Here is a 24,046-nt window from a genome sequence, read left to right as displayed (position 1 = left end):
GTGCAGGAGGTGGATGGAAGTGGGGATATAGGTGATAGGTTGGAGGGGAGGTGGAGTGGATAGGTGGAAAGGAAGATGGACTGATAGGATGGTTCATGAGAACGGTGCTGAGCTGGAAGGTTGGAACTGGGGTAAGGTGGCAGGGGAGCTATCCATCTTAGTATGGAGAGCTGTCATTTTATTTCCTTTGAAAATACCCTTACCTTTTGGGTGGCACGGTGGCACAGTGGTTAGCACTGCTGCCTCACAGTGCCAGAGACCCGGGTTCAATTCCCGCCTCAGGTGACTGACTGGGTGGAGTTTGCACATTCTCCCTGTGTCTGCGTGGGTTTGCTCTGGTTTCCTCCCACAGTCCAGTGCAGGTTAGGTGAATTGGCCATGCTAAATTGCCCGTAGTGTTAGGGGCAGGGGTAAATGTAGGGGAATGGGTCTGGGTGGGTTGCGGGTCGGTGTGGACGTGTTGGGCCGAAGGGCCTGTTTCCACACTGTAAGTAATCTAATCTAAAGCAAAATTTTATTTTCTTCTACTCAATAGGTTGGCCAAGAATAGTTTGACACAGAAAAATTATGAAGAAATTGCTTCTGCCATGACAATCAATTGCAGTCTGACCCATCTGGATCTAAGTTCCAATGTCATTCAAGACTCTGGAATAAATGTATTATCCGTGGCACTGATGGACACAAGCTGCTCAATACAATCACTGGTGTAAGCAAAGACTCATGAAGTGTAGATTATGTACTAGTGTGGTTTTATATTTATTTCATAGCATATGAAAGGGCGTTGATGAAATAAGTGTGATAATATAGTTTTACATTATGTTTATGTTTTGTACTGCCAAATTTTTATTGGAGGATGGCCATGGTGGATGGCCACCTGGTCAAGACACTCAAGCAGGGAAGGTACAATGACCATAACGTGACTTAGTCAACATTTTTAATACCCTAATATGCCTCATGAGAAAGAAAAATAGAGAAAATGGTGGTTTGCAGCAGAAAAGATTGAGTGCTTGCTCATAAAGATTGGTTCTGAGCTGTTATTTTCTTGAAGATTGGTGAGAACTTTAGAGGCAAAGAGATTGGAAAGAAGGAAAATTTAACCATCTGTGGTTGAGGTGACTGACAAACGTGTACTGATCGTGTGGCATATGGAGGGAAACACATGAAAAGAGTTATAAAACTGTTTGAGATGCAAAAGGAGATTAAAGGCTGGAGAAAAAATATCAAACATAACATTGGGGAAGGCAACTGGGAATTTAAGATTGCGATTACAAGTTTAAATTTAATAAATTACAGAGTGAGGGGTTAGGAGACGTGAAGCCAGGAAGGAAAGCCCTGAGCGATCAGGTGTAGAGGAAACAGAAACCTGAATTTGGATTCAACAACAAGATGGCTAAGGTTGTATCATGAATGAGCAATATTACACTAGTGGAAGTAAAGTCATAGCGTTAGATAAAATATTTAATGAACAACGTAGATCTGGGTGAAATTAATACCAAGGTTTTGCTTAAAATAGAATAATAATACATATAAACTGGAGTAATCATGTATTAGATTCTCAATTTGTGTATTCAGTTTTGATGAGGACTCACTGTACTTGAAATGTTAGCTTTGTTTTCTCTCCACAGATGCTGCTAGACCTGCTGGGTTTCTCCAGCAATTTCTATTTTTGCTCCAACTTGGTATGTTGGGTTTGGGATGGGCTGGGTAAAATAGATCAGCCGTCTACCCTCCCGCTGACTTTGAGCTCACTCCCATAGTACAGGAGGTGGTCAGGTGCTGAAATCAGCAGCCCACTCACCACTGTAAATAAATAATTATGTAACAATGAGCTTGTAAAAAATGGAAACCTATTATTTTTACAAGTTGTTGCAAGTGCAGAATGGAAGGGGAGGGAAGATCATACGAATTATCTTTGGCAGTTGCCTGTGCAGATCAGGGGTAACCCTCCCCTCCAAAAAAAATCTTTCCTTCCTCTTCACCTGGACTTTAAAACCCATCACTCTTAGCCCACTCGCCCTTTGCCCTCATTACCAAACTTTTCCTGCCCGATGCCCTTACTTACCTAGGCCCCGAATCCATTGAGGCCTTCCTCCTGGGACTGGAACTGCCAGGACTGTTTGATCTGCTGGCCACTCAGGTTGGCCACAGCATGTTATGGCAATGGGACAGGCTGGTTTTAGGACATAGCCAAACTATTTGCCTACAGCAAATATCTGCCTGTGGTTACAAAATAGGCCATTTTGTCCATTGAGTTAGAATCAGTTTAGCTAGTCACCTCTCACACAACCGCACTCCTTCACCTTGAACTACTGAAATATTTTCTTTCTCTTCAAGTGCTTATTGAAAGCCACAATTGATCCTGCCTCTACCACACTCTTAGGCAAAGCATTCCAGGTAGGAGAAAGTGAGGACTGCAGATGCTGGAGATCAGAGCTGAAAAATGTGTTGCTGGAAAAGCGCAGCAGGTCAGGCAGCATCAAAGGAGCAGGAGAATCGATGTTTCGGGCATAAGCCCTTCTTCAGGAAAGCATTCCAGATCCTAAACACCGGCTACATGAAAATGTTTATTTTTGTTGTTGTTGCACTTTTTGCTGATCATCATGAATTGGGCATTCTGTGGTTCTGACAATGTCAACAATTTTACTATCCAATCTGTTCAATTCCTCATGATTTTGAACACCTCCAACAATTTTCCCCTTTACCCTCTCTAAGTTGAACATCTTCGGCTTATCCAAACAATTCAGAATAATTGAGCTCCTTCATCCTTGTGGCTACTCTTATTAATCTTTTCTCCACTCATTCTAAAGTCTTCACAACTTCACTAAAGATTCTTCAGTCGAAGATGAACTAGCGTTTTATAATGGTTTCTTGTTTTTACATTTTCATCCTCAATTTACAAAGCCTTCATTCTACAGGCCTTATGATAATTACACAATTAGGTTCTGCCTAAATGAGTGTCTATACAAAGGGGCTGAGATTAATGGGTAAGTGATAGAGTTTATGAAAATGCCCAAGAATAACAACTTGTCTGAAAAATGAATGAATTGTTGATGTTAAAAAAGTAAATATTTCCCCCAATGTTTGTGTCTGCACTAATATGTATTTCTGAAGGCTGACTGAAACAAAACTAACACCCACCTGTTGTGAGAAACTTGCCTCTGTGCTAGTCACAAACCAGACACTGAGAGAGCTGGATCTGAGCATGAACAAATTGGGTGATTCTGGAGTGTGTGCACTGTCTACTGCACTGAAGGAACCATGCTGCAAACTGGAAACTCTAGGGTAAGTGCACATCTCAAACGTTTGATCGTCAAACATCATTTATAAAATATTTTATTCTTATTATGACAGTTTAAATTTGGAACTTTGATGAATGGTCCATATTGTTTAATTTGTTTTGTTACACAAAAAAATTTGATTTTATGGCTTTAGCGAGTTTTATTATAACTCCGTTGTTCCTCCAGGGATAATATTTTCCCAGAATATGCTCTAGTAAATTTGTCAGGCATGATTTCCCCTTCTTGAAGCCTTGCCTCTGTTTGTTGTACTGAATTTGCCATGTGTTCACCTGTTCACTCAACTTATCTAAAGCACTATGAAACCTCCTTACCTCCTTTTCACAACCCACAGTTTACCTTTATTTAGATACAGTATCATAATTTCAGATTCAGCTGTTTAACTGTCTACCTTAACGAAGAATTATATCATGTTCTGGATCCTATCTGTACCAAATCCACTCTGAGTGATGACAGATGGAAACTTTGCTCATGCCATTCAGTTAAGATTATCAGGAGAACCCAGTTATACTTTTGGACACCAATATGATGTTTGTAAAGTGGGATCCATCAGTTTTGTGCTGGCCTCCCTGTTCCTTTTTCAGTTCAGAGTGGTTTTGTGAATCTGTATGATTGTAATTGCATACCCAACCCAATTTCCACCAGATAGGTCGGGTTAAAAGAGCTACCTTGGTCTACAAAAGATCTTGTTTCAAATTTAGTTATGAAAACAAAATGATCCTGAAATGCTTTGGTTTGTGATCTGACAATTCCACCTGTTACTGACTAGGATATACAAGGCCAAGTAAGGTATGCCTAAGGGAAGGGTGGATAATATCTTGGTCGGGTGTGTGCCCTCATAATACATAGCATACCCCTTTAAAAGATAATTGCACCCTTCTTTCTCAGGTTTTACTTAGGGGTGTAGAAATGGTCTTTCAAATCCTGCCTACCTATGCATGCCAATTGCATTATGGCATAAGGATTGTAACATTTGCAATTGATTTGTCAACAAGTTTAATTTCCCATTTAATTTCTGGAGTTTCAAAGAAAGAGATCCTTAGGGATTTGACAGGGTAGAATACAAGGTGCTGCATTTTGGAAAAACAAATCAGAGCAGAAGTATACACTTTATGGTAAGGTCGTGGGGAGTGTTGCTGAACAAATGGACCTTGGAGTGCAGGTTCATAGCTCCTTGTAAGTAGAGTTGCAGGTAGATATGATAGTGAAGAAGGTGTTTGGTATGCTTTCCTTTATTGGTCAGAGTATTGAATATAGGAGTTGGGAGGTCATGTACAGGACATTGGTCAGGCCACTGTTGAAATATTGTGTGCAATTCTGGTCTCCTTCCTACTGGAAGGATGTTGTGAAACTTGAAAAGGTTCAGAAAAGATTTACAAGGATGTTGCTAGGGTTGGAGGGTTTGAGCTACAGGGAGTGGCTGAATAGGCTGGGACTGTTTTCCCTGGAGTGCAGAGGCTGAGGGGTGACCTTATACAGGTTTATAAAATCATGAGGAGCATGGATAGGATAAACAGACAAGTATTTTTCCTGAGATAAGGGAGTCCAGAACTAAAGGGCATAGGTTAAGGGTGAGAGGGGCAAGATATAAAAGGGACCTAAGTGGCAAGTTTTTCTTGCAGAGGGTGGTGCATGTATGGAATGAGCTTCCAGAAGAAGTGGTACAGCTAGTACAATTACAGCATTTAAAAGGCATCTGGTTGGGTGTATGAATATGAAGGGTTTAAAGGGATATGGGCCAAGTGCTGACAAATGGGACTAGATTAGGTTAGGATACCTTGTTGGCATAGATGAGTTGGACTGAATTGTCTGTTTCCGTGGTATACATCTCTATGACTCTATGACTATGTGTGGAAAAGTTATTTTCTCTTGTGGGGGCATCTAAGACCAGAGGGAATAATTTCAGAGGAAGTGGTTGACCATTTAAGATAGAGATGAGATTGACTTTCATCTCTTCGAGGGGAGTGAATTTGTGAAATTCTTTACCATGAGAGCTATAGAGGTTGAGTCATTAATTATAAATAAGGCTGAGATAGACATTTTTAATCAGTAAGGGAATCAAGGGTAATGGGAAAGGCAGCAAAGAACACTTGAAGATTATGAGATCAGTGATGCACTGAATGGCTTCTTTCTGCAACCAGATTTTGTGATCATATGGTCTTTTTAAAAATGGTGGTGAAATAACTCGACAGAGCCTTGGTATCCTATCACCAAGTCACCCTTTATTTATAAAATACTTGTCGCAGCCGGCTCTCATTGTGAGCATAACCTCTGACATTCCTTTTTTTTTATTTTGTTAAATAATTACGAAAGTGTTTACAGAAAAACAGTTAACACTTACAGTTGTCTACAACAGCAATTTTACAAGGGAGAGGAGCAGCAAAGCCAAGCCCCAAACCCTACCGTTTAACCAGTTTACAGGGAAATGAGGACACGCCTCAAATCCCAGTTTCAAACATGAAAAGACATCAACAATGACATTTGTACATGAAACAATCCAGTTACATAAGAAAGTGCAGACAATACAGACCCAGCAAGCCCCCGTCCCTCCCACTTTCCGGCCACTCTAAGGCAGCCCACCCCGATGCACCTTCCAGTTCTCGGTCCACCCCATGCCCCTTCCAGTTCTCGGTCCGCCCTGGCACACCTTTCGACCACCTCTAGGACAGCCTGCCCCGGTACCTGCCCGGGGTGACATTCCTGTTTATATATATCAGCCAAGGGGCCTGATTGGACCAGGCTAATAGCCTCAATCAGGGAACTCATATTCTATGAGGTCCACGTGGCTGACCTCATTACACAGGGTGAGGTCGGGGTGTATAATGTCCAACTCATAGATTTCACCCCCAACATTACTAACCGCCATTCTAAAAAGAGCATGGATTAAATAATGTCTGTATTATCACTTAAAACTGCTAACAAAATGCATTGCATTGCTAGGATCAATTAGCTCTTTATTTTTCTTTATATGCTTTAAAATACAGTTGAATGTGGGTAGGAATCGCTGTGGAGCTGAATTAATAACATAACTAGGATGCCAATAAATTTTGAAAAACAGTTCCAGATTTTTCACAAAATAGCAGCATTCTTATCCACTGAATTCCAAGTTCTAAATAAGAGGAAGAATGAAATCATTGTTTTCAGTTCTACCAAAAATGCTGCCCCCTCTCCTTTGGTTCCTTTCCTCCTCCTGGCAGCTGAGTGTGACTAAACCAGACTCTTCACAACCTTGATGTCACATTTGACCTCAAAAACACATCCAACCAGATAAGCATTCTGTCTGCACTGCCACTATGAACAACCATCTTCACCTCTGCAACATTACTCATCTAAACCCCTGTCTCTTACTGATGGCCTCATCCATGGCTTTTTTAAAAAAAATTAACTCCATTAGTGTACTCCTCAATGTCCTCACGCATACAACTCTCTGTAAACATTATGTCAGTCATTTAATTATCATCCACCATCCAATTTGCTAACTTTGAAACTCATTTAAACAATGCCTAGATCTTAAAACCCCCATGCTGCTTTCAAATCTTTCCCACGCCTGTCTATTCCTCATACTTGCAATTCCTTGATTCAAGGTTGACATCCACTCTCCTTCATAGATTTCTGCCATTAAACAAGGCAATCCTTGGCACACAGATCATTCCAGCCATAGTACTGATGACTTGTGCTCCAGAATTTTCTGTATTCCTAGCTGAGTTGTTCCAATACAATTATAACACTGACATCCCAACCTGACAATGTGGGAAATTGCCCAGGTACATCCTCAACATAAAAAAGCAGGATAAATCCAACCTGGCCAATCACTGTCCCATCAGTCTACTTTTCATTATAAGTAAAATGATGGAAGGTGATACCAGTAGTGCTATCAAGCAGCACCTGCTCAGCAATAACCTGCTCAGTGACACTCAGTTTACATTCTGCCAGGGTCACTCAGCTCCTGCCTCATTATGGCCTTGGTTCAAACATAGCCAAAAGAGCTGAGTTCCAGAGATGAGGTGAGACTGATAGCCCTGGACATCAAAGCTGCATTTAACTGAATGTGGCTTCAAGGAGTCCCAGTAAAAGTGAAATCAGTGGGTATCAGGGGGCAAGCAGTCGTGGTTGTTGGAGGTCAGTCATCCCAAATCCAGAACATCTCTGCAGAGTTCCTCAGGGTAATGTCCTTGGCCAAACATCTTCAGCTGCTTCACCAATGACCTTCCCTCCATCATAAAGTCAGAATTAGGAATGTTCGCCAATAATTGCATAATGTTCATCACCATTTGCGGCTGTTCTGGTACTGAAGCAACCATGCCAAAATACAGTCAGACTAAGACAACATTCAGGGTTGAGCTGAAAGTGGCAAGTAACACTTATGTCACACAAGTACGAGGCAATGATCATCTCTAAAAAAGAGAGAATCTTGCCATCAACCCTTGACATTCAGTGACATCAAAATCACTGAATCCCCTAATATCATCCTGTGCGATACCATTGAACATAAACGGAATTAGATTAGTCAAATAAGGACTATGACCACAACAGCAGGTCAGAGGCCAGTAAACTTGGAGCAAATTAGTCACCTTCTGACTCCCCAAACCCTGTCTCACATCTATGAGGAAGAAGTCAGGGGTATGATGGAATATTCCCCACTTGCCTGGATGTGTGCAGTTTCAACAACACTTAAGGAACTTGACACAATCCAGAATAAAACAGACCACTTATCTGGCACCACATCCACAAACATTCTCTCCAACTCCCACCAACACTTAGCAGCATCACTGTGTATTATCCATAAAATGTATCGCACAAATTCATCAAGGCTCCCTAGACAGCACTTTCCAAACCCACAACCATCTAGAAGTACAATGAAAGCATTGAAATTTTTTCTTTCAATTTGATATCACCTTTAACTTTCTCAAACAACTACAGATGGCATATCCTTCTGGCTGAATATTTTTGGTTTAATGGACATTTCTTTGTTGAGAGTTATAGACTATCTCCTTAACTGTCTGTTACCACTTCTCTACCATCATACTTCTAAATCCATTATCCTAATCCACTCTAGATAGCTGTCTTTTATATCCTTATAATTACCCTTACATTTAAGATGTAAATTTCATATCCTTAGATGTAAAATTTTCTCATGTATCGATCACTCCCCCTGTCATAACCAAACCCCTGCTGAGCATGATGTGTGTGTGTGTGTGTTCCATTAAGCCTGAAGTAGTAAAGCATGGATGACAATAGTCATCTTTCTGGTCAAACTACTAGTCTTTTTGAGTAAATAATGTCATGTTTATTTGATTACTGCAACAAATTTACAAATTACACTTACTACAGAAACAATTCAGAACATACCAACCTTAGATCTGTCTCCTTTCATCTCCTTCCTTACTTTGTTCAAAAGATCATTATAATTGATGATACTTACGATATTCAATCAAGTATTCACCCCTTCAGATCTATATAAAATAATTTGCACCTATTTCTCCAGGCCATTACCCTGCACATCTGGATGACAATCCAGTAATAGTTCTTAAAACCTATGACTTCTTGGATCAGGGGATTTTGATCATATTCCTTAATACCTTCCAATGTGACTCAGTATAATATTTTCATTTACAATGCTTCCTGAAAGAAACTTGGGGTTTTTACTTATAATAAATTGACTAAATAAACACAAATTGTTGTTGTATCCCAAACCCTGTCTGGAAAGAATTCACATGGAGATTCATCTCCTGTCACATCACGTATCCTTAAAGTCAGCCATACTAAGAGATAAACATCTAAAGCCAGTTCTACAATTAACTCTAAACCTATGTATGGGTCTTGAAATGCAACTATGGGATAATAGCTCAGGTACACTTATATAGATTTATCTATTCTATTATTATTTTTGAAGAATTATCCAATTTGTAATAAACAAATTAATTATTTTGTTAAAGTAGCAAAGGGTTTTAATGAACATTTTGACTCTACCATTGAAATTCATTCAGGACAGTGGTATTAGTTATTTCTGTGGAATGCCTGTGAGTTGCTAATATATTGAACAACTACATGAAAAAAGCTTACACCACAGGAAAGGAGGGAGGAAAAGGGCTCCTTGCACTTGCATTCAATTTCTTTCTGGAGAATAGTTACTTCCTGCAGCTGAAAGAATGTCAATAAGTTAGAGAGGGTGCAGAAGAGATTTACTGCAATGGTCCAGAATATTAAGAACTGCAGCTGAACTGAATAGAGAAACTGAGACTCTTCTTGTTTCAGAAGTGTTTAATTTAGTACAGTTAGCACTGTTTCGAGAAAATTTAATGGATGTATTCAAAATTGTGAGATGAATAGAGCGAGTAAGAAGACATTTTTCTGTTAGCTGGATGTTTAGCAACCTGAGCATATGGATTTCATTTCATTCATATGTTAATTGGAGTAGAGTGTAGAGATAAGGTTTCTTTTATCAAGCAGCAATTTTTGTTAGCTGGAAAACATTGCTTGAAAGGGTGGTGAAAACATACAACCGTAATTCCCAAAAGTGAATTGGAGATATGTTTGAAGATGAAACATTTGGATGATTAGGGAGACAGACCAAGAGAGAGGACCTAATTGGATAGCACTATCATAGATAAGATGGCCTGAATGAACTTCATGATCTGGATCATACAGGAGCTGTGTGGTTGAACGATTCTGTGAAATCTTCATTTGGTTGCAACTCCCAGTAGCTATTCGGTGATTATTACCACAACTCCCTCCTTCCCTACCCGACAGTTGTGCTGATACTGGTGTAGCTGGCCACCTACTTCGTGCTAATATTCCATTTCTAGCAATTCTGACAAGGAGAGGAACAGTTAACCCTGGAATACTAACACACTGAAGTGATAAACCTGAATGCATTTTGCAAAACTGAATGGGACCCAAGAAAAGTTTGCAGGAATACACACACCTACCAGAAATTTGGGCTCAAATTGTGCTTGTGATGCACTTGCACAGATTTTGTTAAGTGACATGAAGTGAAGATATTCAGAGATTAAGTAAAAATGATTAGATTAGATTACATTACAGTGTGGAAACAGGCCCTTCGGCCCAACAAGTCCACACCGACCCGCCGAAGCGTAACCCACCCATACCCTTACATTTACCCCTTACCTAACACTACGGGCAATTTAGCATGGCCAATTCACCTGACCTGCACATCTTTGGACTGTGGGAGGAAACTGGAGCACCCAGAGGAAACCCACGCAGACACGGGGAGAACGTGCAAACTCCACACAGTCAGTCGCCTGAGGTGGGAATTGAACCCGGGTCTCTGGTGCTGTGAGGCAGCAGTGCTAACCACTGTGCCACCGTGGGAGAAGGAATTTCTCAAAGTTCAGTATAGTCACTTTAAAAACAGTCAATGCAATGATATTTTTTCACAATAACCCCAATCTCTATTTCCAATCTCTGTAGATTAAGACGAACATCTCTCACTGACGCATGTTGTAAGAAGCTTATAACTGCACTCAGCACATCGCAGATAATAGCATCTCTTGACTTAAGTGAGAACTTATTTACAGACAGTTCCATAAAGATCTTCTGCAGTCTCATTTTGACCTGTAGTAACCTGAAATGTTTAAGGTGAGTTGAATTGAATTTATTGTCATGTGTACTGAGGCACAGTGAAAAGCTTTGTCTTGCAAGCAATGCAGGCAGATCACTGAGTTAAATAGCATAGATAGTAAATAATAGGTAAACAGCGGCAAAAACACAAACAGATGCACAGGCGAATGTTAAGAGTTTGGGAGTACATTCAGTATTCCAACAACAGTAGGGTAGAAACTGTTACAAAACCGGCTGGTGCGTGTGTTCAGGCTTCTGTACCTTCTCCCCAATGTTAGAGGTTGTAGAAAAACATTGCCAGGGTGGGATGGACCTTTGAGAATGCTGGTGGCATTTCCTTGACAGCGGGCCTGGTAGATAGATTCTATAGATGGGAGGTTGGTCTTTGTGATTGTCCGGGCTGAGTTCACCACTCTCTGTAATTGTCTCTGAACTTGAATGGTACAGTTGCCATACCAGGTAGTGATACATCGAGACAGAATGCACTCGATGGTGCACATATAAAAGTTGGCAAGGGTACTCGCCGTCATGCCAAATTTCCTCAGCTGCCTGAGGAAGAAGAGACGTTGTTGGGTCTTTTAACCAGTGTGTCCACATGAAGAGTCCAAAAAAGCTTGTTGTGCATAACCACTCCCAGGAGCTTGACACTCTCTGCTTGTTCCACCTCTGTGCTGTTAAAATGTAACGGGGCATGAGTAACATCCCGCCAAAAGTCAATAATGGGTTCCTCGGTTTTGCTGGATGTGTTTTTCATCCATTTATTATTTATCCAATTGTATGAGTACTATGCTGGGATCCTGTCACGTGTTACAAATACAGTGGGAGAAGTAAAGAAAATGTGAAAATCGGCAGTGCCCCGTTGCAGTGCAAACAAATCTGCAACTTGTTAGCATCTCGGAAAACATGATGAATCAATTGTTTTGCAGAATGCAATTTGCCTATAAAAAATTGACATAAAATTCGGTGTTATTTGATGAACTTCAATGAGTGTATAAAAAGACTTTTGAACATGTAGGATTAGGTTTTATTAGACTATACCTTACCACCAACACTCCATGACTCCATGTGGGTTAAAGCAGGGAGGGTTTGTTAAATCCAGAAGGCATCTTGTCTGCTGCATACCATCGTGGGAGTTGGGGATGCACCAAATGTTGTGTGGTGTGGGGAGAGGGTGCTATCTCTCACAGGTTTGCCCCCAGGCAGGATAGGAAAGGCCTACAGGCATGTCTGAACAAAGAGCAAACAACAAAGAACAATATGACACAGGAACAGGCCCTTCAGCCCTCCAAACCTGTGCCACCACATTTTGCCCTTACGTACTAAAACTATTTTCAGTCACAGGATCTATATCCCTCTATTCCCTTTCTATTCATGTATTCGTATAGGAGCTTCTTGAAGGCTGCTATTATGTTTGTTTCCACCACCTCCTCGGGCAATGCATTCAGGCAATTACCACCCTTTATGTGAAAAACTTGCCTTGTGTATCGCTTCCCCCCTCACACCTTGAACCTGTGTAATTGACATCCCTACCCTGGTAAAAAGCCTCATACTTTCCACTCTATCCATGCTATTTACACTTATTAGGTCATCCCTCGACCTCCCGCATTCCAATGAAAATAAACTCAGTTTAGTCTGGAATGTGGTCCTTTGGGAGAAAGTGAGGACTGCAGATGCTGGAGATCAGAGCTGAAAATGTGTTGCTGGAAAAGCGCAGCAGGTCAGGCAGCATCCAAGGAGCAGGAGAATCGACGTTTCGGGCATGAGCCCTTCTTCAGGAATGAGGAGAGTGTGCCAAGCAGGCTAAGATAAAAGGTAGGGAGGAGGGACTTGGGGGAGGGCATTTCTAATGCCCCTCCCCCAAGTCCCTCCTCCCTACCTTTTATCTTAGCCTGCTTGGCACACTCTCCTCATTCCTGAAGAAGGGCTCATGCCCGAAACGTCAATTCTCCTGCTCCTTGGATGCTGCCTGACCTGCTGCGCTTTTCCAGCAACATATTTTCAGCAATGTGGTCCTCTGGCCTGAGACCAGGTCTCTGCTTCCAGGTAAGTAAACTTTCTTTGCCACCTTTGAGAATCTGGAGGCTGACAGGAACTTACATTGCTTTCTGTTAGATTCTTAATAAGCTTGATCAGCTACCCTCTACTTGCCTCCTGAAAAATGGCCTGGAGTGAGGATGAAGCCAGGAAACAGGTTGGAAGGGTTAATTTTATCTCAAATCCACCTCTGATTCTGGCCCTTGTCAGGGCCAAAAATCTAATCAATAATTTAAGTAAGTGACTTTTTGGAGGGACAGTAGGCTAGTAGCAGTTTATGACAGTGGTCCATGGCATTCACTTCCATGCAACAAATAGGAATTTTCTTGTAACCTCTGAAATGGTGGGTTGAATGTCATCAATAATTGACTAAGTCTCAATTTCAAAGAGATTCGTGGAGTTTCTCTTTGTGAGCTCTAGAGAGTTATCCCACACAGTTCACTGCTACACATGCACTACACCTTTGGAGTGCTGTTCTTATGCTATTGCAAGCAGTGGAAGTACTTAACTATTCTGTGTCTTTAGGGATTGTTGCCACCCACACCATATTTAAAGCATGGCATTGGTACTGTGAGCATGCAGTATAGGCTTTATGAAAATCACTGAGACTGCAAATGATTAGCTCTGAAATGCAGGTTGGTCCCAAATGTGAGCTGGATACATGTCCCTATGTGCAAAGTTTCTCTGCTGTAGCTGTTCAATGCTAGTTGGCCATGCACCCTGCTATGTCAATCGGTGCCTTCCCAGCAGCATGCCAGTGTGTCACAGAGGTGCCATGATATCCTAAATGGCCTACATCTTATTTTTAGAGTGTGACCCCTGGTTCTGGACTTGTTTGAATCCTCATGATCTACAAAGCTGCGAACTACTTATAATTTAAACAGAAGATCATTTGTCATGTGGAAAAAAAATGACAAACAGCAATTCAGCAAATTGATAATGTTGAAATTACTTGTAAATTTTCTTACATTTTGCTTTGTATTTATATTTTAGCTCAAATGATATCTGACTTTATTAAATGCGGTGAATTATTTCTATTTTTGATGGTGTGGGTGTAACCTTACCATAGAGAGATAATTAAAGGATTTGGTAGGATAGCCAAGGGAAACCTAATTTCTCTAAAAGGAGGATCAAGAAGCAGTAACAAAACATTAACCCTGATTGAGCTCAGAACTAAAGTCAATATCAAAAAGCATCTCTTCATGTAAAGTAATTTGGGAAGCTGGAACTCCCTTCCCAAAAAAATAAAGCTGCTTTGCTAGGTCAATTCAAAATGTCAAACATGAAATTTATATATTTTGTTTGTCAAGTTGACAACCATTAGACAGACCATTTAATCTAAATAGTGTTTTTGCTCCACAGGAGCCTCCTCCTCATATTACACTATCAGCATACTCTCTTATGTGCTTGCCTAGATTCCTTTTACATATATCTATACCATTTCCTTCAGCTACTCCATGTTGTAGTATGTTTCATATACAACTACTGTTTAAGTAAAGAAATTCCTCCTGAATTCCCAACTTCAGGAATGATTTCATATTTTTCTGTCCCACTAGATTGTCAATTTTCTCCATGTTAACACTATTGAACTGTTTCAGATCAGTAGAGATCACTGCCATCAGGTCACTTCTTAAAAGAGCTTTGATAGAGAAAAATGCCCAACTTCTTCAGTTTATCCTGATAATTATGATCATTCATCTCTGGCGTCAAATTTGTAAAATATATTTGTATTTCATCAATATTTCTGTATTCTTTTCATAACATGGAACCCAAAGTGTTCACAATGCTCCAGGTGCAGTCTAATGAAGGTTTTATTGACGTTTAATATGAAAAACTGCTTTTCAATTTCAAACTCTAGTGCATGATTTGAAATTTTATGACCTTATTAACCTGTGTTGCCATTTTTCGTGATTTGTGTACCTATACATTTAGATTTCTTTGCAACTGTTTCCCTTTTAAAGTCTTATTATCTCGATGGTGACTTCCTTATTGTCCTTCCAAAACACGACAACTCATATTTGGTAAAGCTGAGGTTAATACATCATTTAAACATCCATTTTGAAATGTTGTTAATACCTTCTGGTAATCATCATAACCTTCTTAGTATTATCAATATCTTCAATTTGGTGTTTAGAAATGTTTAGAACATATTTAGAAATGTTAATTCCCATTCATGAATATAAATTGTAAACAGGGGGCCTAAAGCAGTAGACCATTTCATAACTTTTGCCAACTATTCAGCTGACCTTGACCTCTACCCTCATTTTTCTCATTTGTAGCCACCTTACTACCCATTCCACTCCTTGTTCTATAATTCCACATTCTCAACTTTGGCCATGATCCTAGTATGCAGATCTAATCAAAGATATTTTAAAAATGCATATGGTTTACGCTTAGTACATTAACCTTGTCTTATCTTTATATTACTTCTTCATCCAGTTCAACGAGATCTGTCAAATATGACTTTTTGTTTTGAAATCTATGCTGATTAACAATACCATTCTCAAAAATATTTTGGAAATTTAAGTAGTTTACATTTTCCACATGAACCTTGTCTATTCTTCCTGTTATTTCATCACAAAATTCAATAAGGTCCATCAAACATTACTTCTATTTGAAATTCCATGCTGATTCTTATTTATAATATTTTGATTTCTATATTTGTTTTCGATTACATCTTTGAAGAAATGGTCTACTATCTTCCCAACCAGTGACGTTATATTAACTTTCCTAGAATTCTTTTTAAATGTACAAATAATATTGGCTGTCCTCCAGTTTTCTACCATTATTCAGTTGTTTAAACGTTTGTTTGGTAGAGATCTTTGCAGCTAAGGAAGCAATATGGGTAAATGAAGTTAAGATATTAATCAGCGTATGATGCAAGATAAGGTTTGAGGAGCTGAATGGTCTTTAATGTGAACAGAAAGTGCTGGAGAGACTCAGCAGGTCTAGTGACATCTTTAGAGAGAGAAACACAGTTTACATTTCTAATCCAGTGACTTTTTGTTTGGAACATAATGGCCTAATCCCTTTTCGATATGCCTAGAAAACATATAATTCACATTGTGTGATTGTGGAATTTCGGACAGGAAGCCAGAGGTTTATGTGTGTCTAAAATCATTTATCATTCACTGGGTGCCAACTGAAAAACAATGGATGGACTTGGTTCCTAGTAGGATGGGGTGGGACATGTAGCTGTATGCAGGAAGGCACTGGTATGGACAAGACAATAACTCAGTGGTTAGCTCACATTGTTAGGGACCTGGGTTTGATTCAAAAAGTGGGTGACTGTGTGTGGAATTTGCATGTTCTCCCTGTGTCTGTGTGGGTTTTCACTGGTGTTCCAGTTTCTTCTGACAGTCCAAAGATGTGCAGGCTCGGTAAACTGACTGTGCTAAATTGTTCATAGAGTCCAGGGATGTGCAGGCCAGGTGGTTCGCCACGGGAAGTGCAGGATTACAGGGCTAGACAGGGAAGTGGGTTTGGGTGGGATGCTGTTTGGGCGGTTGGTGCAGACATGATGGGCCAAATGCCTGTTTCTGCACTGTAAGGATTCTGTGGTGCAAGGAGCAGATTGCAAGAGCTAGTAGGGCAGAGCCCAGCTCCGCAGGAGAAGTTCAAACTTGGGTTGGGAAGGGGGAGTCTGACACATGACTAGAAGTGGGAAAGGTGGTGGTGTAGCTGTCTGGCTTCAGAAATATTTGATCCTTGATGCTGTGGGGTGGGTATGACTCCAGGGTGATGTGATTCCCAACAACAAGAGCCAGTGTGGGTGACTGGTCAAATTAAGGCAGAAGGGGGAGTGCTTCTGCTCCCTCTGGCACTGGGCAATGCTGTAGACATTTACCTTTTCCCTGAAGTACCCTTCGCTACCCTTCAGTTGATAGGCTACCCAAGGCTGTGCACCAAAAAACCTGACAACAGTATGAAATCATGGACTGCCAACCTAATCATTTAAATAAGTCAATAACCTGTTTAGCCCTTGTCTCATCTCCAGAAGGATTGAGGTAGATTAGAATTGGCCTAGAGCTCTTATAAACTTTTAACATATGACCCACCAACACTCACCTGTTTTTGGTCATTAAAATTCAGCCCAATATTTTTCTGAAAGAAAACATGATTCCACCTAATCATTACTCACATTGATAATTGTAAGTCATGTTCCTTTGAAGAAATGTTTCAGGTGTTTGAAAAGCAAAGCAGACCTATTCACACGGAAAGATATTTTCCAGTTAATATCATAATTCTGTTGCAACTCAACACTTGTGCTGGTTCAAGATGTTGTCAAATAAAAAGATAGGGAAATATAGGATGTAGCCTTAAAGAATAGATACAGAAGTTATCTTATTTCCAATATGTACAGTATCTGATCAGTATCTCATAATATTTCTCTCTGCTATAGGTTGGAGCTGAACCAGTTCACCACAAATGGACAGATGACAATAAAGAATCTGAGCATGGAGAAATCAGGAGTTCGGATTGTTGTAGAAAGAAGCTAAAATATTACCTAACATTTAAATTTTGAGTATCTTTTGTACTTGATTGCATAATTCTTGTGATTAAAAATATTTTAAATCTGTATTGCAATGTATACCAGCAAATGGTTTTAATTACGAAACTGACATCCATTTCTTTCTTGTTATATGCTAGCATCAGTTTGTTTATGATTAAAGCTGTTTGTTGTTCATAGGACTTTCTACACATAATTTTTTGAAAATAAAATGCATTTATATACTTGGCATCTAAATGTATCTAGACTTAAGTGTGATAAAACAGGTCCTGAAATTCAACTTTGTGCCAGAAAATGGGAAAACAGTGGGAATGGGAGTCGAAAGGTGTGGCGCTAGAAAAACACAGCTGTGTTTGTGGCAAAGAACAATGCCAATCCATCTAACTAATGTCAAGATTAGAGTGGTGCTGGAAAAGCACAGCAGGTCAGGCAACATCCGAGGAACAGGAGAATTGCCATTTTGGGCATAAGCTCTTCATCAGGAATCTGGCTGGGGGGCAGTGGCGATGGGGGCGAGAGGGGGGTAGGGGTGAGATATAGATAGAAGGGTGGGGCTGGGGTCAGGTGGATGGGAAGGCAATATGGGGATGCAGGTAGTGAGTGATTGCAATAGGTCGGTGGGGAGGGTCCTGGGTTTCCTACACTGCAAAATTAAAGCCATCCGATGACTGGAGGAAGAATGCCCCATCTTCCACTTAGGGACCCTTCAACCACACAGTATCAATGTTGACTTCACTAGTTTTCAAACCTCCCCTCCCCCCACCTCATCCCAGATCTAACCCTCCAACTTGGCACTGCCCTCTTCAACTGTACTACCTGTCCATCTTCCTTCCCACCTATCTGCTCCACCCTTCCCACCAATCAATCACAATTATCCCCAGCTTCATCAACCTGTTACCTTCCCACCCACCTTCACCCCTGTCCCAACCCCCACGATTCTATTTATCTCTCAGCAACCCACATCACCCCAAACCCTACGTTCACAAATGAGCCTGATGAAGGGCTTTTGCCTGAAATGTCGATTTTCCTGCTTCTTGGATGCTGCCTGACCTGCTGTGCTTTTCCAGCACCACTCTAATCTTGACATTAGTTAGATGGATTGGCATTGTTCTTTGCCACAAACAGTCTGTCCAGATGGCTGTGTTGTCTGCATGTCGCCAGGGTTCAGAACATGTGCTCAGAATTGGAAAGCATTTTTCAGTGCGAAGTACGGCTCCCATCCTCATTGTCCACAAAAGTAACAACAATATAAACAGAACAAAGAAAGAGTTTCAACAAGGTCAGTTGACTGCATGTACAGAGAGTAAGGTGCAGAAATTTTATAAAAGAGTACTTCTAAAAAAGAGCATCATGCCCTGATGCCATCTAGCTGTCTTAAAGGTATAGTGCCTTTCCAATATCTGGGCAATAATGCAACAGCAGTATTCTTGTTGGAAAGGTGTAAAGGGGACTGCACCTTTAAGAAAGTTGAAAGCCAGCAAGGACTTATGGAAGCACAGAGAGTCCGGAACATGCTAACAATGTAACGCTGGGTCAGAACAGCTAGCACTGGCTGGGTTGCTATGAGACAAAAACATATTCAAATTCAGTCAATTGGTTTAAATTATGTCCCAAGATACCAAATTTCAACCAAGTTTGAAGTTGGTATTTTGATAATATTAAAACCAATGAAACAATCTGATCCTTTTGGGGTATGACGCTAGAAAAGATTGAACGATTGGGGGAGAACTGCTAAAAGATCAACAGATTTAGGCTGGTAGTACGAACTCTCTGAGAGGTACCTGTCGAGAGAAGGAGTTTGCACAGAAAAAATAACATCAACACCATCTTGGAGAGCAAATCTACAGAGGGAGATATAAAGATAAGATTCGACAGCTGGCTGGATTTGAAATTTAAATTTTTCTGTAAATCTTAATCAGGGGTTTTATCGGACTGGTAGAGTAGAGGGGAAGATCGTGATGGAAAAGGATAGACCAGACCTAAAAGTTGAAGCTCTAAATTGGAGAAAGGCCAATTTTGATGGTATCAGGCAAGAACTTTCGAAAGCTGATTGGAGGCAGATGTTCGCAGGTAAAGGGACAGCTGGAAAATGCGAAGCCTTCAGAAATGAGATAACAAGAATCCAGAGAAAGTATATTCCTGTCAGGGTGAAAGGGAAGGCTGATAGGTATAGGGAATGCTGGATGACTAAAGAAATTCAGGGCTTGGTTAAGAAAAAGAAGGAAGCATATGTCAGGTCTAGACAGCATAGATCGAGTGAATCCTTAGAAGAGTATAAAGAAAGTAGGAGTATACTTAAGAGGGAAAGCAGGAGGGCAAAAAGGGGACATGAGATAGCGTTGGCAAATAGAATTAAGGTGAATCAAAAGGGTTTTTATAAAAATATTAAGGACAAAAGGGTAACTAGGGAGAGAATAGGGCCCCTCAAAGATCAGCAAGGCGGCCTTTGTGTGGAGCCGCAGAAAATGGGGGAGATACTAAATGAATATTTTGCATCAGTATTTACTGTGGAAAAGGATCTGGAAGATATAGACTGTAGGGAAATAGATGATGACATCTTGCAAAATGTCCAGATTACAGAAGAGGAAGTGCTGGATGTCTTGAAACGGTTAAAGGTGGATAAATCCCCAGGACCTGATCAGGTGTACCCGAGAACTCAGTGGGAAGCTAGAGAAGTGATTGCTGGGCCTCTTGCTGAGATATTTGTATCATTGATAGTCACAGGTGAGGTGACAGAAGACTGGAGGTTGGCAAATGTGGTGCCACTGTTTAAGAAGGGTGGTATGGACAAGCCAGGGAACTATAGACGGGTGAGCCTGACCTCGGTGGTGGGCAAGTTGTTGGAGGGAATCCTGAGGGACAGGATTTACATGTATTTGGAAAGGCAAGGACTGATTAGGGAGAGTCAACATGGCTTTGTGCCTGGGAAATCATGTCTCACAAACTTGATTGATTTTTTTCAAGAAGTAACAAAGAAGATTGAAGAGGGCAGAGCAGTGGATGTGATCTATATGGACTTCAGTAAGGCGTTCGACAAAGTTCCTCATGGGAGACAGATTAGCAAGGTTAAATCTCATGGAATACATGGAGAACTAGCCATTTGGATACAGAACTGGTTCAAATGTAGAAGACAGAGGGTATTGGTGGAGGGTTGTTTTTCAGACTGGAGGCCTGTGACCAGTGGAGTGCCACAAGGATCGGTGCTGGGTCCTCTACTTTTTGACATTTACAGAAATGATTTGGATGCGAGCATAAGAGGTACAGTTAGTAAGTTTGCAGATGACACCAAAATTGGAGGTGTAGTGGACAGCGAAGAGGATTACCTCAGATTACAACAGGATCTGGACCAGATGGGCCAATGGGCTGAGAAGTGGCAGATGGAGTTTAATTCAGATAAATGCAAGGTGCTACATTTTGGTAAGCAAATCTTAGCAGGACTTATACACTTAATGGTAAGGTCCTAGGGAGTGTTGCTGAACAAAGAGACCTTGGAGTGCAGGTTCATAGCTCCTTGAAAGTGGAGTTGCAGGTAGATAGGATAGTGAAGAAGGCATTTGGTATGCTTTCCTTTATTGGTCAGAATATTGAGTACAAGAGTTGGGAGGTCATGTTGCGGCTGTACAGGGCATTGGTTAGGCCACTGTTGGAATATTGCATGCAATTCTGGTCTCCTTCCCATCGGAAAGATGTTGTGAAATTTGAAAGGGTTCAGAAAAGATTTACAAGGATGTTGTCAGGGTTGGAGGATTTGAGCTATCGGGAGAGGCTGAACAGGCTGGGGTTGTTTTCCCTGGAGCGTCGGAGGCTGAGGGGTGACCTTATAGAGGTTTATAAAATTATGAGGGGCATGGATAGGATAAATAGACAAAGTCTTTTCCCTGGGGTCGGGGAGTCCAGAACTGGAGGGCATAGGTTTAGGGTGAGAGGAGAAAGATATAAAAGGGACCTAAGGAGCAACTTTTTCACGCAGAGGGTGGTACGTGTATGGAATGAGCTGCCAGAGGATGTGGCGGAGGCTGGTACAATTGCAACATTTAAGAGGCATTTGGATGGGTATATGAATAGGAAGGGTTTGGAGGGATATGGGCCAGGTGCTGGCAGGTGAGACTAGATTGGGTTGGGATATCTGGTCGGCATGGACGGGTTGGACCGAAAGGTCTGTTTCCATGCTGTACATCTCTATGACTCTACAGGTTTAGATAAATGAGTTGTCAATAATTGTTAGTTAATTCTTCTCTATTACACTTTTAAAAATTAAAGTTGTTGATTTTTACTTTAAATAGTGACTTTTGGGATAATTCTTTGTCTCTCGAATTTTCACAGATTACAGCATGGGGTGAATCTTTTCTGTGTGTTGGGTTTAAATGAGCAGAGGGATTTACCCTGTGCCGTAACAGTTTGGGGACTCCTTGGTGTCATTTGAACAGTTTTACCCAGATTTGAATAGATTTGGGGTACGAAAAAGCCCAGCTGATTTAAACACTTGCAGGTTAGTGTCTAGATCTTTAAATAAAGCGTAAGTGAGGCATTTGTTTAATTTTGGCAATTTGTGGTTGATTAAATTAAAAGTGAAAGAAATGGCTCTTAAAATTGCTAAAGAGGTGTTGGGATTTGAAGATGATTCTCAAGAATGATTTGCCAAGAAAGTTTAGAATGAAAGAAAAAGGCCATACTTTTAGAATTAGCAAACAAGTTGAATTTGGTTTTACAAAAATAAACCTGAATTTGTAAGGGAATTACTCAAACACTTAGGTGTGTCAGAGAAACAGACAAGTGCAGTAGAGGTAGAAAAACTTCAATTACAATTGAGGAAAATGGAGTTAGAAGATAAACAGAGAGAGAGAGGAAAGAGAGAGAGGAGCGAGGGAGAGGAAAAAGAGAGTGAGAAGGTTCTTAGCTGAGCAAAGAGAGACAGAAGAAAGGGAGAAACAAAAAGAGAGAGAATTTGAACTTGAGAAGTTGTGACTTAGTCAGCAAAGTCAAATTAACCACCCGGACTTAGCTTGTAAGGTAGGAAAGTTTTGTCAGATTGCTCTGAATTGCTGCGGGGTGACATTGGTTACTCTTTATTGTTCCTGTAGGTAAAAGGTTGGGACTGGGGACCCTAGTCATGGAAGTGTTCATCACTATCTGACGGATTCGGTTTAGGGAGCTGCACTTTCAGATATGGACAGTGGAGATTAATATATAATAAGAAAAGAGGGCAGGCTCGGTAAATTTCTCATCCCACAGTATTGATATGGCCGGTGGAGATAGTTTACAGCAGAGCAAGGAGGCATAAGAAAAATGGGACAGTCCCTCTATGTAGTGGGGAAGGGGGACAATCTGTGAGAAAATACCTGATCAGGGAAATGGTTATAGGGGTTGTAGGTCCCACTGACTTGCTAAATTTTCATGTACAAATTAGAAGATATCCAGTTTGAATTTTTGGTGATTGTGATGTTATGTGTGGTGAAAGCTTTCATTTGAATGGTGAATGGATTCCAAAACTATGACTTAGCACTTTTAATTGCGATTGCATTGAAACAATTAACCAGAGTGCCAGTGTTTAGTCCTGTCGTGTGGGTTTTGTATTATTGTTTGTTCCTTGTTTCTGGTTTGTTTGCTTACAGAATGCTGGGCTGAACTCTAAAATGCCAGAGAAAGGCTGCCCCTGGGGATAAGTAAGTCTTGTCTCACTGAGAAGGGTGGCCAGTGTCAGTCTGCCGTCTCACGGAGAACACAGAAGTGCCCCGCTGCAAAAGTAAGGTGGGGGGAAAGGAAATATAGAGGGTGGGTGCAGAGACCCTTTGTGGGGTAGGATTCATGTGATCTAATACCTGGATGGTTTTGGGAAGGTGGCTGGGGGTCATTAGTGCCCTAAAATTAAAGAGATCGCAGACAGCATCTAAAGGGTTCTTTCGGGAGGCCCTTCCACCTCCCTGTTGTCCTATTCCCCTCAGTACCCCTAAAGTTACCGTCAGGTGGACGAGGTCGCTGCTTTGGTCCCTCCCGGCCATGCAGGGGGAAGCTGTTACAATTCTCGATACTTGGCTACAAGTTACTCGTGTCAGTATTTTGCAGGGTCCTAGTGTCCGTATGGAAAGTGTTGGTGATTTGTGAAGCTTATTTGCTCATTCCTTAACAAAAAGAAATCGAAACCTAACTGAGGAAAATCACCTCAGACTTTAACATTTGTTAATTAAGTGGAGGAATTACAGTGAACGTTATATAGTTTAATTTAAAAATTGTAAAACAGAGTGTAAAGGTGGGTCTGGATATACCAAACCAGCAAAATTGTTTTCAGAAAATGATACTGGTTGAATTAAATCTTTGATTCGGACTCGTTTACCTCCACGTAATTTTAAGACTGCTGCATCTCCTTTGTCAGATGGGAATGCCATTCATAGCTTTATTCTGTGTCAATTTCCCTTCCTCACTGAGAACTAAAGTGTCAGTTCAACATTATCTTGCAAAAAATAATCGTGTAACAAAGATTAAGATACTGTTGTAAATATCTGTGTCTTTGGGTTAGTCATTACTTTTGCATATGAGGCATCTTGACAAGACTTTTATTAATGCTGCTGAAGTCATTTCATAGCCTAGGGCATTACAAATGAGCAATGACTAATCAAAACTCCTTGAA

General features: G+C 40.8%; 1 protein-coding gene and 1 long non-coding RNA gene across 3 annotated transcripts in view; one reads left to right on the top strand and one right to left on the bottom strand.

Annotated features, from left to right (window-relative positions):
• Positions 1-17,650, top strand: part of LOC122556326 (NACHT, LRR and PYD domains-containing protein 3-like) — a 60,795-nt gene extending 43,145 nt beyond the window's left edge. For both annotated transcript variants that reach the window (XM_087993508.1, XM_087993509.1), the window contains 4 exons: positions 536-706; positions 3,112-3,282; positions 10,728-10,895; positions 17,314-17,650. In XM_087993508.1, coding sequence (XP_087849634.1) covers positions 536-706; positions 3,112-3,282; positions 10,728-10,895; positions 17,314-17,410 — 607 coding nt within the window. In that variant the 3' untranslated portion in view covers positions 17,411-17,650. The remainder of the gene's footprint in view (positions 1-535; positions 707-3,111; positions 3,283-10,727; positions 10,896-17,313) is intronic.
• LOC148148298 (uncharacterized) lies at positions 11,306-23,459 on the bottom strand. The gene is made up of 3 exons (XR_015759167.1): positions 23,379-23,459; positions 11,921-12,104; positions 11,306-11,815 (listed from the first exon to the last, which is right to left on the bottom strand). It is a non-coding gene; the product is annotated as an uncharacterized LOC148148298 (long non-coding RNA).
• Between the last annotated feature and the right edge of the window lie 587 nt (positions 23,460-24,046).

The sequence above is a fragment of the Chiloscyllium plagiosum genome, unplaced genomic scaffold, assembly GCF_037043375.1.
Source record: "Chiloscyllium plagiosum isolate Xiang-an unplaced genomic scaffold, Cpla_swu_hap1 HiC_scaffold_13, whole genome shotgun sequence".
In the NCBI taxonomy this organism is placed as follows: Eukaryota; Metazoa; Chordata; class Chondrichthyes; order Orectolobiformes; family Hemiscylliidae; genus Chiloscyllium; species Chiloscyllium plagiosum.
Note: the sequence above shows the minus strand (reverse complement) of the source record. Positions and strands in the feature narration are given on the sequence as shown.